We start from the raw sequence: 13486 nt of genomic DNA, 5'->3' as shown, positions 1-13486 counted from the left end.
ACTCATAGTTGTTGTCTTTGATCAGCAACGACCCAGCATTCCAAGGTGTGGGGGAAGGAAAGGCGTCAAGCAAGACCTCAGTGGCTGCTACCGGCTGCTCTGTTGTCATTCACTCAGCCACTGCCTTCTCTACTGCAGCCTCTGAGACGTCTTGAGGGCCCACCACTTAACACAGCTCTCGGTGATTTCAGCTGTTCATGGGGGAGCGTCACTGCTCGTGCAGGCTGGGCAGCCTCTTTCACCAGAGACACTGCCCCACAAGCAGGTCTAAGGTTTACCGCTTAGACCAGGTTATCTCTGATTTCAGCTCTACAACAAAAGACTCTGAATTGGGTCTTAATCAGCTCTGTCCATAAACAGTGGAGAGGGGGTGGGTCAGGTGGTGGCTATGGCCCTCAGAGCCCACCCAACAGGGCAAAAACACCTGTCCTCACCCTCTGTCATCTCCACTAGGCTTTGGCACCCCTCCTCCCTGCCGAGTGAGAACCCCGCAGGCAGGGCCTGCCAAGCACAATTCTGCTGCCTCTTTAGTCACACAACAAGGTTGACACTTTATTACCCCTGCACCCAATAACAGGGTGATTTGCAGTCGCACATCAGCCAGAAGTGATTGTTTGGGCCAAACAGCCCCATCATGCTGTGCACCTAGGCGGAGTGTGGGTGTCTATGCAAACAAGGTCAGTTCCTGAAGTCTTCTTCCGCAGCTCATCACGAGTTATCCGAGGAGAGCTCATTCAGACCCCACTTATAGTAGAGTGTAGGAACCGGGTAGTATCCTTTTCACTATTCTGTGGGTCTTCTGGTTGCCCTCACTGTCTTCTATTTTTCAGCCTCAGAACCCTGCCAGAGCAGCTGTGTTTGTGTAACTAGGGTTGTGTATAGTCCATAAACACGGTGATTTGGAGTGCACTGTGGCTGTGTGGTTCCTTTATATTATGTATGTGCTGACACATCTTTCCACAGTACTCTGGCAGCTGTACACAACGTGTACTTAGACTCCTGTGAGCCCACATATGTACACACCATGTTCCCAGTCCAGCTGGGCCTCCATCTGCACCTTGTACCAAGATCCAGTGTACCCCAACCAATACAGACTGTATTCCCAGCTTCAGGATGCACTCGCACCCAAACATGTCAGGTCCCCATCCCCCTTGGTAGCCTGACATACCATGTTCCCAGCCTCTGGGCATGCCTACCACTTCCCCCAGCCCCACCATTACCAATATGCACTGTACAGACAGACGTTCTGTGCAGACGTCCCCAGGGCCACATGCACTCTATCCAGCCCTGTGTCCCATCCTCACTACCCGCGCTGAGCCATTTGCACTGGCAGTGCCGTTGTGTTGTGATCAGTGCTCTGTAGAATGGCCCCAGCCGATGTGCTCCATTTCTAGGTTTTGTCCGTCTGCCAGGTGCTCCTGGAGGAGAGAGCTGTGCTGGGCTTGCTCCAGCTCATGCATTAACCCCAGTAACAAGGGCTTTGCGCAGGGAACATACTTAATAATCCCATTATGCTGATGTCTGGACTAGACTCCACTAGACTCCTTCCCAGAGCTGCGCTGCCCTATATCAGGGTGGCCCTTGCTAGGCAGAAGCCAGAGGTGACGTGTGTGTGTGTGTGTGTGTGTGTGTGTGTGTGTGTGTGTGTGTGGTCACATGGGGTCATGTGCCCACCCCCTCAGATTTTTGCCAGGGTTTGCTGGCCCCACTCGGTCACATGGTGCCACCGGGTCCCCTCCCTCCACAGCAGCTGCTGAGGGTGGCAAGCTGTGAGCTGCAGCTGTGGGGAGAGGCAGTGGCAAACAGGTGGGAGCTGCAAGGAAGGGCCACTGAGGGTAAGGGGGGGGGGTCATGACTCAAGTTGAGCAAACCTTTAAATTGTGGCCCCTCCACCCCCCGTCTCAGCAGGCACCAGTTGTCTCTGACAGAAGCCCCGAGCCACGCCAACGCCGCAGGGCAGAAGCCCCGAGCCTCCCCCCTCAGCAGTCTGGTAGGCAGAGGGGTGGGGGGAGTGCTGCGAGCCTTCCTTTAACTGTAGGAGAGCTCACAAGCTGCAGCCTGGCCACCCTAGCCCTGCGGGGATAACCCTTCTGCCAGGGTACCAGCTGCAAGGGATGAGCCTGCAGGGCTGTTCCAACATCCTCTTCCAGGCAGAGGTGCAGCTGCACTTGGGTTCCGATCCAGCCAGGCTGCTAACGAAGGAGGAGCCTGTCCCTGACACCTGGCCCCTGCCTTCCCTCCCACCATCCCTCACCAGGAACAAGCAAAGCCAGAGTCACGCGAGGGGATCGATTCCTCCCTCCCAGCCCTGCAAGCCCGGCCCCTTTCCAGCAGCAGTGATTACACAAATGGACCACCGGGCTCTGCTCCAGCAGGCCTGATGGAGGCGTGAAAGGGCAGAGGAGCCTTTCCTGCCCCAGGCGGGTGGGAGGCAGCGTAGCTTTTTGCAGTGACCTTGGTCACCCTCCTGCATTAGTTCCGCGCCCTGGCTGTTTAGCAGGCTGTCTCTATGGCTACCGGAATAAACAGCAGATAATAGCGCTGCAGCCTCCAAGCAGCACTGCAGTCTGGAGACCAGGAGGGAGCAGGGCTTCTCCGGGTAGCCTGCCACAGCTCACCAGAGGCACTTGAGGAGGTAAGTCAGCAAAGCAGCAACCTGATGGGCTGCTTCTGCAGGAGGAGAAGGAGGGGGGTGCGGGCTGGCTGGCAAAACGGGGGGTCTTGCTCAGTGCACTGGCTGCCTGGATTGGCATCACTGAATGGTGGCTGATTCCCCCCATCTGGGGGCGCAGAACAGGGAAGCAAGCAGGCCTGCATGTCCGCGGGACTATGCCTGTGGAGAAGCATTGGGCTGATGTGCAGGGATGGAGGGAGCAGAGTTGGAGCTCATCTGCAGCGGGCTGCATGTGCTGCTTCCAGGGACTCAGCTCAGAAGCCAGCTCACTTGGGTGAAAAGGAGGGACACGCCCTACAGAGCAGGCTGGTTGGCTGCTCCCCCCGAACAGCTTTGGAGATGGGGTTCTCCCCTATTGGCACCTCCTGCAGCATCGGTGCTGCCTTCAGTGCATCAAATGGCACAAACCATGCACCATGCGTGGGACCAGAAAGAGGAAATGCCCACAACAGGCACACTGCAGCACAGCCCTCCCCCATGCATCGCCTCTGGCCACACCCGTACCCTGCATCCACCTGCACATTCCCCTCAGATCTTACACACGTCCCCCCCTCAACACTGCACTTGCGTGCACCCCTCTATGGAGTCACCCCTGCACACACACGGATGCTCTGGCCCGCACGTGTGCCCTGTGCAAACCGCAGCAATGATACTTAGCACTTTTCATCCCTAGGGCCCAAAGCACTTTACAAAAGAAGGGACGTACCCAACCTCCCTTTCATAGCTGGGGAAACTGAGACCAGAGATGGGCCAGGATCACCCAGCAGGACAAAGGCAGAGCCAGGAACAGGACCCAAGTCTCCTATCCCAGTACTGCATCCGATCCACTAGCAGGCTTCCCACACACAAGCCTAAGACCTGCTCTGGGGCGCGGCAGCCTGTGCTGTTCTGGGGCCTGCTCCCTCTTATGCCTCTGTGAATTCACTGAGTGCTCCCTGGAGAGGGCGGGACCCTGCATGGTGCCTTTCTCTGGGCATGGCACTGTGTCCCATGCTGCTCAGTATTGTCACAGGGTGTCTGCAGTGCTCGGGAGACAGAAATAACTCGTAGGTTTGTGTCCTGCTGGCAGCTTCCTCCTCTTCCCACCTTCCCCTCCATGCAATCCCTGTGCCCCCTGCTAGCCTGCAGACCCACGCTGCATATGCGCTCACAGCCTGGAAAGGGGGACGGTCAGATTAGCTGTAGATGGTATTGACCCAAGCACTGGCATGAATGGCCTGGGAAGCAAGGACCTCACCACCAACAGTGGATACAGCATGGTAGCAACAGGACTCACATAGCCTCCTGCCACCCCTCCGACCCCTCTCTCCCACACTGTCCTGTCCCTGGAGGGACTTCTCCTGGCAGGGATGTTGGCATGGGCAATCTCTGGGGCCCTGTCGGTCCTGGCTAGCTCAGGGCTAATTGTGATAGTGAAAGAGAAGGCAAAGCCAGAAGGGGTGGCTTAGTGGTATATCAGGTGTGAAATATCAGGTCACGATCCCTGGTAAAACAGGGCCCAACCCTGGCCCGGAAGACCATCTCTTCCTAGGTGCTGTGTGTAGCTTTCAGGCTAGACCTGAGCATTCAGGGTCTAGTCTGCTCAGCACAGACGATAGTGCCCATGGTGCTCTGCAGAAGACCAGGGGGGTTGGAATAGCTGCCCTGCAGTGTGCCGCAATCTGGTGAGCTGGTCCCCGGCTTGCTGGAAGTTGCACTGCAGTGGAGCTGGGTGGGGAGAATGTGTCCATTAGCCAAACTGTGACCATCAACTCAGTTCAGCAAGACCAAAGTTACCTGACCCAAGGAAAGGGACATGTTTGATAGGCCCACTTCCTGGGAGAGAGAGAATCAGAGCCAAGAGCCTTCTCTGGGCCCAGCCACTGTGGGAACAGAGCTCCCTTTGGCTGCAACATGCTGCTTTGCTGGCAGGTTACACACACACTGATTAATGGTCTGCAGCTGTCTCTGCTGCAGCAGGCCCGAGTGGATTCCCATTGGAAAGGCCAGCCACTCTGAACTCCTTCCCTGTGCACTGGCAGGAGTGGCCCCAGATCTGCCAGGCGCCTGCAAATAGACAAGATGGGGAGTGCCACAACTCCTGAGTGTGGCCACGAGGCCCTGTCCCAGATCTTGGGCATGGCTGCCAGCTCGTCAATGTGTCTCTAGGTGCGTGTGTGCCCGTGCGTGTGTCTCTGTGAGGCTGTGAGTGTCTTTATGTGCCAGCCTAGGGTTTTCCCCCTGCAATTCCCCCATTGCCAGCCTGAGGGAAGCTGCCCTGATGTGGGCCTTGGTGCTGCCAGGGGGTGAGAAGACATGAGGCCGCCTGGAGCCTGGTTTGAGCAGTGTTGTAAGGGAACTGAGGCCCGTCTGGCTGGCTGGCTGCTGTGCAGTGTAGTTGTATCTGCCGGTCCCCAGATATTTGAGAGACAAGGTGTGTGATGTAATAGCTTTAATAGCTGGGACGCCGGCAGGACCTTTCCCAGACCTGAAGACGAGCTCGGTGTGGCTCCCATGCTTGTTCTCTCAACAACAGAAGCTGGCCCAATACCAGCTATGACCTCACCACCCAGTGACTCTGGCTCGGTCTGGACTCAGTGCATATGCGAATAGTCCAGCCCCGCCATGCCTCCCGCAGCAACAGCCCTCCCTAGCAACGGTTGCCAGGCAGCGCAAACTCTGGCCACGCCAGCTGACAGGCCCAAACGCCTGTTTTTGTTTAATGTCAGACTGTAACTAGGGCCCGGGGCTAGGCAATCCCCTGAGCCCAGCCAAGGCCGGGTGACTCTGCCCTGGGGCTGGGTGTGTCCAGGGACCTGGAAGAGAGCAGGGGTGGGTGGCGTGGAGCTGGGAGCTTGCTGGGTTAAGGCATTTCAGAACTGACCAGTGTCACTGGCTCCCCAGCTGGTGACAGCTTAAAGGTCCCGAGGTTCAGAAGGTGCTGTCCCCCCGTCTGTAAACCAGGCCCCTGAACGGTATCCCAGGCTGGGTCCCCAGAACCCCAAGTCCCTGGTGAAAGGCTTGACCCTGGCGCTCAATGACAGACCTGCAGGCCCTGAAGTACCTTGCCCAGCTGTGGCCATTTTGATGTACTGTGGCCCCCCAACCTCCATTTCCCACAGGCTGAAGCACTTGCTCTGTTCCCACTCACCTGCACACCGCCTCTGTTCCCTGTGCAGGGTCAGCGGGATTCCCAGCACGGAGGGCATGCCATAGGCAGAGCTGAGCTGCCCTGCCAGAGACAATCACCCTGGTGCCAGCGCACGACCAGCGCCCAGCCCTGCCCAGTGCCTGCCCCTATGGAGGTGATGGGAGGACATGAAGATGCTGACCTTGCTTTGCTAATGCACAGAGTCAGCAGCATTTAGAATAGGGTGACCAGAGAGCAAGTGTGAAAAATTGGGATGGGGTGGGGGGTAGTAGGAGCCCATATTAAAAAAAGCCCCAAATGTCGGGACTGTCCCTATAAAATCGGGACATCTGGTCACCCTAATTTAGAAGGTGGGAGAGGCCTGTGAGAATCAGAGTGGCCGGGGGGTTTGAGGTGGCTGGCCACAGGCTCTGTGAAAAGCAAAGGGGAGTGAACTGCTAAGTAGCAGATGGCCACTGTGGAGTGCCCGGCAGTTGTTCCTCCCCTGCTCATGGCACTGATGTGCTGGCTTCAGAGATGCTGATCAGGGAGAACACGTCTCTTTAGCGCAACCAGTTTAGTTGTGAAAAAGTATCTTGGTGACAGCTTTCCAAGGGGATGAATAGCCATAGGAGTCAGGCACAGAGGTGAACTGTGCCAAAGGGAGGGCATAACCTGATATTGACAAGAAATGCTGATCAGCCAGGGCAGTGCTGTCTGATGAAAGAGGGGGGAAAAGAAGCAGTGTAACACTGTAACACAGCCTCAATACACTGGGCCACCACTCCCACTACAGCACTGCCAATGCCTGTCTGTCCTGACCCACAGTGCCAGCCTTGGGGCCCATACACAGCTCCTTCAATGCTCCCCAGTCCCTCTGCTATTCTAGCCCTGGGACCCACACACACAGAGCTCTGCAAATGCCCTCAGGCCTGATCGTCAGCTCCCGCTGCTATCCTAGTCCTCGGCTTCCCCTTCCACGTCTGCCAGTGTGACTTAATCATGAAGGGGTCAGGCTTTTGTGGGAGGCAGCGGTATAAGGGGTGTTGCAGGGTGCAGGGGTGCACAGATGGTACGCCAGTATCTGGTGGGATTGATGGAGTCTGCGTAGTAACTGGATCCATTTCTCCTCTGACTACCAAAGGTCAGCATGGCTGGAAGCACTGACATGGCAGCACTGGAAGAAAGCTTCCGGAAGTTTGCAATTTATGGAGACACCAAAGCTACAGGGCAAGAAATGACTGGGAAAAACTGGGCCAAACTGTGCAAGGAGTGTAAAGTAATGGACGGCAAAGGGGTCACCGGCACAGATGTGGACATCGTCTTCTCCAAAGTGAAGTAAGTGGTTCCCTTGCTTCCTTCCCTTCCCTACAGTCTGTTCTACATCAGCGGCTCGCTCCTGGAGCTTAGCAGGGGCGGCACCACCAGGCCACTCAGTTCTGTGTGATGCCTGCTGGGTCATCCATGGGCACACTCCCAGGTCATTCATTTCAGCCTCCTCCAGCCCTGTCACACTCTGCATGGAGCTAAGAGGAGCCTGGCATCCAGGACAGTTTCTTGTCCACCAGATACCGGCCTCACATCTTACTCATGGATATTTGCAGCACATTGTTACATGGCTGCTCAGTTTTCATATAGATACACACACGTGTCTAGCCTTCATTGTTAACTATGTGACCTGAGTGTAACGGTGCAGTGACTCCTGCCTGAATCTCACAAGCACCTGAAACATTGGCTCCAAGAGGGATAAATGGCCCCATTTAATCCAACAGGCTGTTAACCCCGTAACCTAAACTGGCCATTTCAATATACACGTGAATGATTGCATTGCTGATCATTTGAGCAGAACCAGTCAGCTCGCATGTTTATCCCACACACCCAACCTGCCCCTCGCACATTCCCAGAGCCCAAAGTCCCAGCTTTGCCCTGACAACGTCTCTGGGGCAGTTACTTGCTCCCCAGTAAGAAATCTGTGGCATCTCGACACCTGCAAGTTCGGGGCAACAACTTGAGACTATAAAGAAGTCGGGGGCTGCTGGGCTGCTGGATTATTCATTGGCATGTCAGATTCTGTAGGAACCTCGATTTGAATAGATCTGAGTCTGCTGCAGAACACTCGGAATCCGCCGTAGAGTCTGCCAAACTCACAGCCCATGCAGCGGAGTTTGGGAGGGGCTGTTCATGGAGTGTGTGGGCCTTCAATACGGGTTACTATGTAAAGATGATGCCAGAGATGCCCTGGGCTCTATCCGCAAAGGGGAATTTGCACTGTGACAGCTCTGAGGTAGGCATGCAGGAACGGGGAGAGTTAGGGCTTGTCTATGTTTAAAATGCTCCAGCAGCATGGCTGTGCCGCTGTACCTGCACTGGGGTAGAGCCAGGGCCGGTGCAAGGAAGTTTCGCACTCTAGGCAAAACTTCCACCTTGCGCCCCCTGACCCCCCAACCCTATGGCAGCTCCCTGCCCCCCTTCCCCGCCCTGAGGCGTCCCCCCCCGGGGAGCTGCGCGGCATCTCCCCACCCCAGCTCACCTCTGCTCTACCTCCCCCCCAAGCATGCCGCTTCCGCTCTAATTCTCCTCCCAGGCTTGCGGCGCCAAACAGCTGATTGGTGCTCCAAGCCTGGGAGGCAGGAGAAGTGGAGCAGTGACCGCGCGCTCGGGGAGGAATGCTGTAAAAAAAAATTGGGGGCACCGCTTTTCGGCGCCTAGGTGTGCTGACCCAGGGGAACCCCTGGGCTGCCGGCTGCTGGCGGCAGCTCGCTGACCCAGGGGAACCCCTGTGCTGCCTGCCAGCGGCTCAGACTCCCTCTCCTTCCCAGCGCAGCGGCTGCTGAAACACTAAAAAAATTGGGGGCGCCATTTTTTGGAGCCCCCAAATCTTGGCACCCTAGGCAATTGCCTAGTTGGCCTAAATGGTAGCACCGGCCCTGGGTAGAGTTTCAGTGTAGACACTGCCTGAGCAGATGGGGATTCCCCCGTCATATGTAATCCACCTCCTCGAGTGGCGGTAGCTAAAGTGACAGAAGAATTCTTCCATCGACATCTTGAGGTATTGTCTCTTGAGGCGGTGGATTACATACCACGGTAGAATCCCTCTCATCTGCATAGATAGTGTCTACACTGAGGAATTCTTCTGTCAACCTAGTGCTGGCTCCAAAGAGACTAGGCTGGTTTAACTGTGCCACTCGGGGGTGTGGCTTTTTCACACCCCTGTGCCATGTAGTCATGCTGACTTAATTGTCTAGTGTAGACAAGGCCTTAGATGCTTAAAGCTGGGATCCACAAAAGCCATATACTCAGCAGGGAGCTGCCTAAGCTAGACAGTGGGAAATGCTGAGGAGCGGGGTAGGAACTAAACCCTGGCTGCTTCGGGGCATTAGGACCGTAACTGTGAGCTGCTCAGGATTCACAGCCAGGAACCTTCTGCTGAAGTTAGGCACCAAACCAGGTCACTCCGTCCTTTCTTGCAAAAAATCAAGCCAGTGCCCCTCCTATAAGCAGTAGTCCAGAGGCTGCAGCACTCCCCTAGGCTGTGGGACACTGGCTTCAAATTCCCTCTCTGCCAGTTATGGTGTGAAGACTTGAGCCCAGAGCTCCTGCGCCTCCCTGGGGAGTGCCCTAGCCACTGAGCTCCTGTTGCCTCTTGTACCACTTTGTGTAACATTCACTTGAGCAGGGACTTCAACTCAAGTCTCTGCCCTCCCAGCTGCAGGCCCCAACCCCCAGGCTACGGCGCCATTCTTGTAGCCTCTGGCCCCCTGCAAACCCCCATGAAATCTCACATGATGAGTAAGTCCCTCTCCCCTGCCCTCCCTCCATAGTGTCCCGCTGTTCCCTGGGGATAGGATTCTGCCCATCTCATCACAAAGGAGTTTTTCAGTCTTATAAAGTATTTAACCCTAAATGTTACCAGGCTGCACTGCTGCTGGCTCAGTGGAGCAAGGGTTGGGGATGGGTAGATGGAACAGGGATGTTTGCCCCTGGTCATCTGCCTGGAAACAAGAGCTTGTCCAGTGACATGGCCCTCGTCAGCAAAGGGGGTAATGCCTGCCAGGAACCGGCTCCTGCAGGCGCATCTTGGACTGCAGTGCCTCACAATAGCCCCTCCACATCCACAATGACCCAGTGCTGGATGAGGTCGCACTCTGCTGCTGGTGGCTGAGGACAAGGCCTTGACCCTAAGGATTGATGGTCAATGAACAAGAACTTCCTGTATCCGTTTGTGTGTCAGTTCTTGTGTCTCCTGCAGTCTCAGCCAGAACTAAGATTCTTCTCTTCTGTTCTGTAGAACAGCTGCCAGGTTCTGCTCAGCTGTGGCTGCCTTTCTGGAGGAGGGATCTCTGTGTAACTGAAGCAGTTCACATGTCAACTATTTCAGTAACTGGTTCATCAAACGTTCCTCTTTTCCCTCAAAGACCATCTGTCTGGGTAGCAGGGCTGGTCACCTGGGTCTCCCTGTCGCAGCTGGGAATACAAGTGCCATTTGCAAGTGCAGCCCCGGTGTCTGTCTTGCCACAGCTACCATTCTAGTGAAGGGTTTGCACTAGGTCACTCCCCAGCCCTTGTGTCTTGCAGAGGGAAGACAGCCAGGGTCATTGGTTACGAGGAATTCAAAAAGGCCCTAGAGGAGCTGGCCCCAAAGAGGTTTAAGGGCAAGAGCAAGGAGGAAGCGTATGAATCCATCTGCCAGCTGGTGGCAGGGAAGGAACCGACCAACGTAGGCGTCACTGTGAGTGATTGCTCTTCTCAGACACGTGGTGCAGGAGTGTGGGGTGGGAAGCCTGGCAAAGATGGTGGGGTCTGTCTGCCAGTGGGAGCCCCCCAAACGTCACATAGCAAAGCAGTGTGTCCTGGAAGAGGCAGGGATCTGGGAGGGCTGTGACAACTTAAGGGAGAGAATACAGGGCTGGGCCCTGAGCAGGGGGGACAGCACAGGATCTGGAGAGTGCACGGGGAATGGAGGTGTCTGGAGCAGTGAGGGACAGGGTGGGGGAGTGGGCCAGTGTCATGGTCTGTGGGGGACTGACAGGGAAGTGCCTGGGATGGACTAGGGGGACAAAGCGGCCTGGGAAGGGCACGTGGGGGATGGAGGGGTCTGGAATGGGCATGTGGGGATGGAGCGGTATGGGACAAGCACGTGGGGGATGGAGGGATCTGGGAAGGGCACACAGGGGACGGAGGGGCCTGGGAAGGGCACGCGGGGATGGAAGGGCCTGGGAAGGGCACACGGGGGACAGAGGGGCCTGGGAAGGGCACACGGGGACGGAGGGGCCTGGGAAGGGCACACGGGGGACAGAAGGGCCTGGGAAGGGCACACGGGGGACAGAAGTGCCTGAGAAGGGCACGTGGGGACGGAAGGGCCTGGGAAGGGCACGTGGGGACAGAAGGGCCTGGGAAGGGCTATAATTGGTTCTCTGTGTTTGACTGCCCTGCCCCGTTTTCTTGCTGACAGAAAGCCGCGACCGGCGGGGCGGTGGACAGGCTGACGGACACCACCAAGTACACGGGCTCGCACAAGGAGCGCTTCGATGAGAGTGGCAAGGGCAAAGGGAAGAGCGGGCGGGAGAACATTGTGGACACCAGCGGCTACGTGGGGGCCTACAAGAATGCCGGCACCTACGACGCAAAAGTGAAGAAATAGGGAGAACTGGAAGTGCCACCGACCCTCCCAGGCCCAGGCACCCCACAGCCTCTAGGCCTTCAATCACATCAGCCTTGGGAACTGGCCTTAATGGCACAGGCCTCCTGAGACCGTGCTGGGCCCAGCACCTAGCCACGGAGCCACAGCTGATAGGCCTCCTGTCACCACGGGCTGATGTGATTAGAAACTGACCTGGTCTTGCACTTTGCTCCCAACATTACATCAACTCCAGATGTGTTGTGAGCCATGTCCCTCCTGCTAGCACTAACGAGACTTTCTCCTCGTGTGCCCCCAGGGCACCACGCCCCTCCTGCTAGCGCCAACGAAACCTTCTCCTCGTGCGCCCCCGGGCACCACGTCTCTCCTGCTAGCGCTAACGAAACCTTCTCCCCTGTGCGCCCCAGGGCATCACGCCCCTCCTGCTAGCTCTATCGAGATCTTCTACCCTGTGTGCCCCCAGGGGCACCACGCCCCCTCCTGCTAGCACCAACCAGATCTTCTCCTCGTGTGCCCCCAGGGCACCACGCCCCTCCTGCTAGCGCCAACCAGACCTTCTCCTCATGTGCCCCCAGGGCACCACGTCCCTCCTGCTAGCACTAACAAAACCTTCTCCCCGTGCGCCCCCAGGGAACCACACCTCTCCTGCTAGCACTAACAAAACCTTCTCCCCTTACGCCCCCGGGCACCACGCCCCTCCTGCTAGCACTAATGAGACCTTCTCCCCTGTGCGCCCCCAGGGCACCACACCCCTCCTGCTAATGCTAACGAGATCTTTTTTCCTGTGCCACCCCCTGGGCACCACGTCCCTCCTGCTAATGCCAAACAGACCTTCTCCCCTGTGTGCCCCTGGGCACCACGCCCCTCCTGCTAGCACCAACCAGACCTTCTCCCCATGTGCCCCTAGGGCACCACGCCCCTCCTGCTAGCACTAACGAGACCTTCTCCTCTGTGTGCCCCTGAGGCACCGCGCCCCTCCTGCTAGCGCTAACGAGACCTTCTCCCCTGTGTGTCCCCAGGGCACCACGCCCCTCCTGCTAGCTCTGACAAAACCTTCTCCCCTGTGCGCCCCCGGGGCACCATGCCCCTCCTGCTAGTGCTAATGAGACCTTCTACCCTGTGTGCCCTCAGGGCACCATATTCCCCTGCTAGTGCCAACCAGATCTTCTCCTCCGTACCCCTCACAAGGCCACCACATTCCTCCCACTCGCTACAATGAGGCCTTCCCTTACTTATGCCACCGGGTGCCTGCCTGTATCTCTTCCGCTAATGAGGTCTTCTACTCACTACAGATGCCAATTTCCCTCCTGCTAGTGACAGATGAGCCTTTTCCAACCCTATGTCCCTTCAGCTCAGGCCAGGTCTTCACTAGGAAATTAGGTTGGTATAACTATGTCACTCTGGGGTGTAAAAAATCTGCCCTCACCCAGCAACCCAGTGATGCCAACCTAACCCCCAGCGCAGAGCAGCACTGTCAGTTGAAGGGCGTCTCCCATCGACAGAGCTACTGCCCCTCGGGGGGTGGCATACATGACAGCTGTACCAGTGCAACTTTAAAATGTAGACCTGCCCTAAGACTAACGACACCGTCTCCCTTCTGGGCACATCAGTCACCAGCATTACCGCAGCCCCTTCTCCTCAGGGCACTTCACTTGTCAGCGTTAATATCAAACTGCGTGCGCCTTCCCTGGAGAACTGGCCTGCATGTGTTTAACCACCACCCCTCAGGCTACTCCAGCAGCCCCAGGCCCCATCCGTCCCAGTCCAGTCCTCAGACGCCTGCCTTCTTGGAGGAGTCACAGCCAAAGGCCTCCCTGCTCTGTAACCTGCCTCTGCAATAAACCTCCCCCTGTTTTGTACTAGCGCCCGTGTGCTTTTTCGGAGGGAAACAATGCAGGCAATTCAGGGCTGAGGCAAAGGAGGCTGATTTTGACTCAGGATCAGATCAAACAGGCCAGTCAGTCGACTTGGCTCCTAGCCAGACTCTAGGCGAGGGATGGTGCAGGCTTGGCCCTGTCACCTCATGACTTTGGCAAGCTCCTGGCCGCCCTTGTGCCCCAATGTT

General features: G+C 56.8%; 1 protein-coding gene and 1 long non-coding RNA gene across 3 annotated transcripts; one reads left to right on the top strand and one right to left on the bottom strand.

Annotated features, from left to right (window-relative positions):
• The first annotated feature begins 2252 nt into the window (after positions 1-2252).
• Positions 2253-11880, top strand: TPPP3 (tubulin polymerization promoting protein family member 3). Its single transcript, XM_032788450.2, has 4 exons — positions 2253-2635; positions 6928-7121; positions 10359-10512; positions 11236-11880. Exons 2-4 carry the CDS (start codon positions 6934-6936, stop codon positions 11422-11424), a joined length of 531 nt encoding a protein of 176 aa, XP_032644341.1. The 5' UTR covers positions 2253-2635; positions 6928-6933; the 3' UTR covers positions 11425-11880.
• LOC142047940 (uncharacterized) lies at positions 11834-13282 on the bottom strand. 2 transcript variants are annotated; one of them, XR_012657267.1, is made up of 3 exons: positions 12253-13282; positions 11912-12195; positions 11834-11850 (listed from the first exon to the last, which is right to left on the bottom strand). It is a non-coding gene; the product is annotated as an uncharacterized LOC142047940 (long non-coding RNA). The 2 variants fall into 2 exon arrangements; XR_012657268.1 differs by having other exon boundaries at positions 12308-13282.
• Between the last annotated feature and the right edge of the window lie 204 nt (positions 13283-13486).

The sequence above is a fragment of the Chelonoidis abingdonii genome, chromosome 19, assembly GCF_003597395.2.
Source record: "Chelonoidis abingdonii isolate Lonesome George chromosome 19, CheloAbing_2.0, whole genome shotgun sequence".
In the NCBI taxonomy this organism is placed as follows: domain Eukaryota; kingdom Metazoa; phylum Chordata; order Testudines; family Testudinidae; genus Chelonoidis; species Chelonoidis abingdonii.
This window is presented reverse-complemented; position numbering and strand designations above follow the sequence as displayed.

Excerpts from the sequence above, each read along its gene's own strand:
- TPPP3 (XM_032788450.2), top strand. The coding sequence starts at position 6,934 with ATGGCTGGAAGCACTGACATGGCAGCACTGGAAGAAAGCTTCCGGAAG. Across the intron at positions 7,122-10,358 it reads ATCGTCTTCTCCAAAGTGAA|AGGGAAGACAGCCAGGGTCA; the intron begins GTAAGTGGTTCC and ends TGTGTCTTGCAG. Across the intron at positions 10,513-11,235 it reads CGACCAACGTAGGCGTCACT|AAAGCCGCGACCGGCGGGGC; the intron begins GTGAGTGATTGC and ends TCTTGCTGACAG.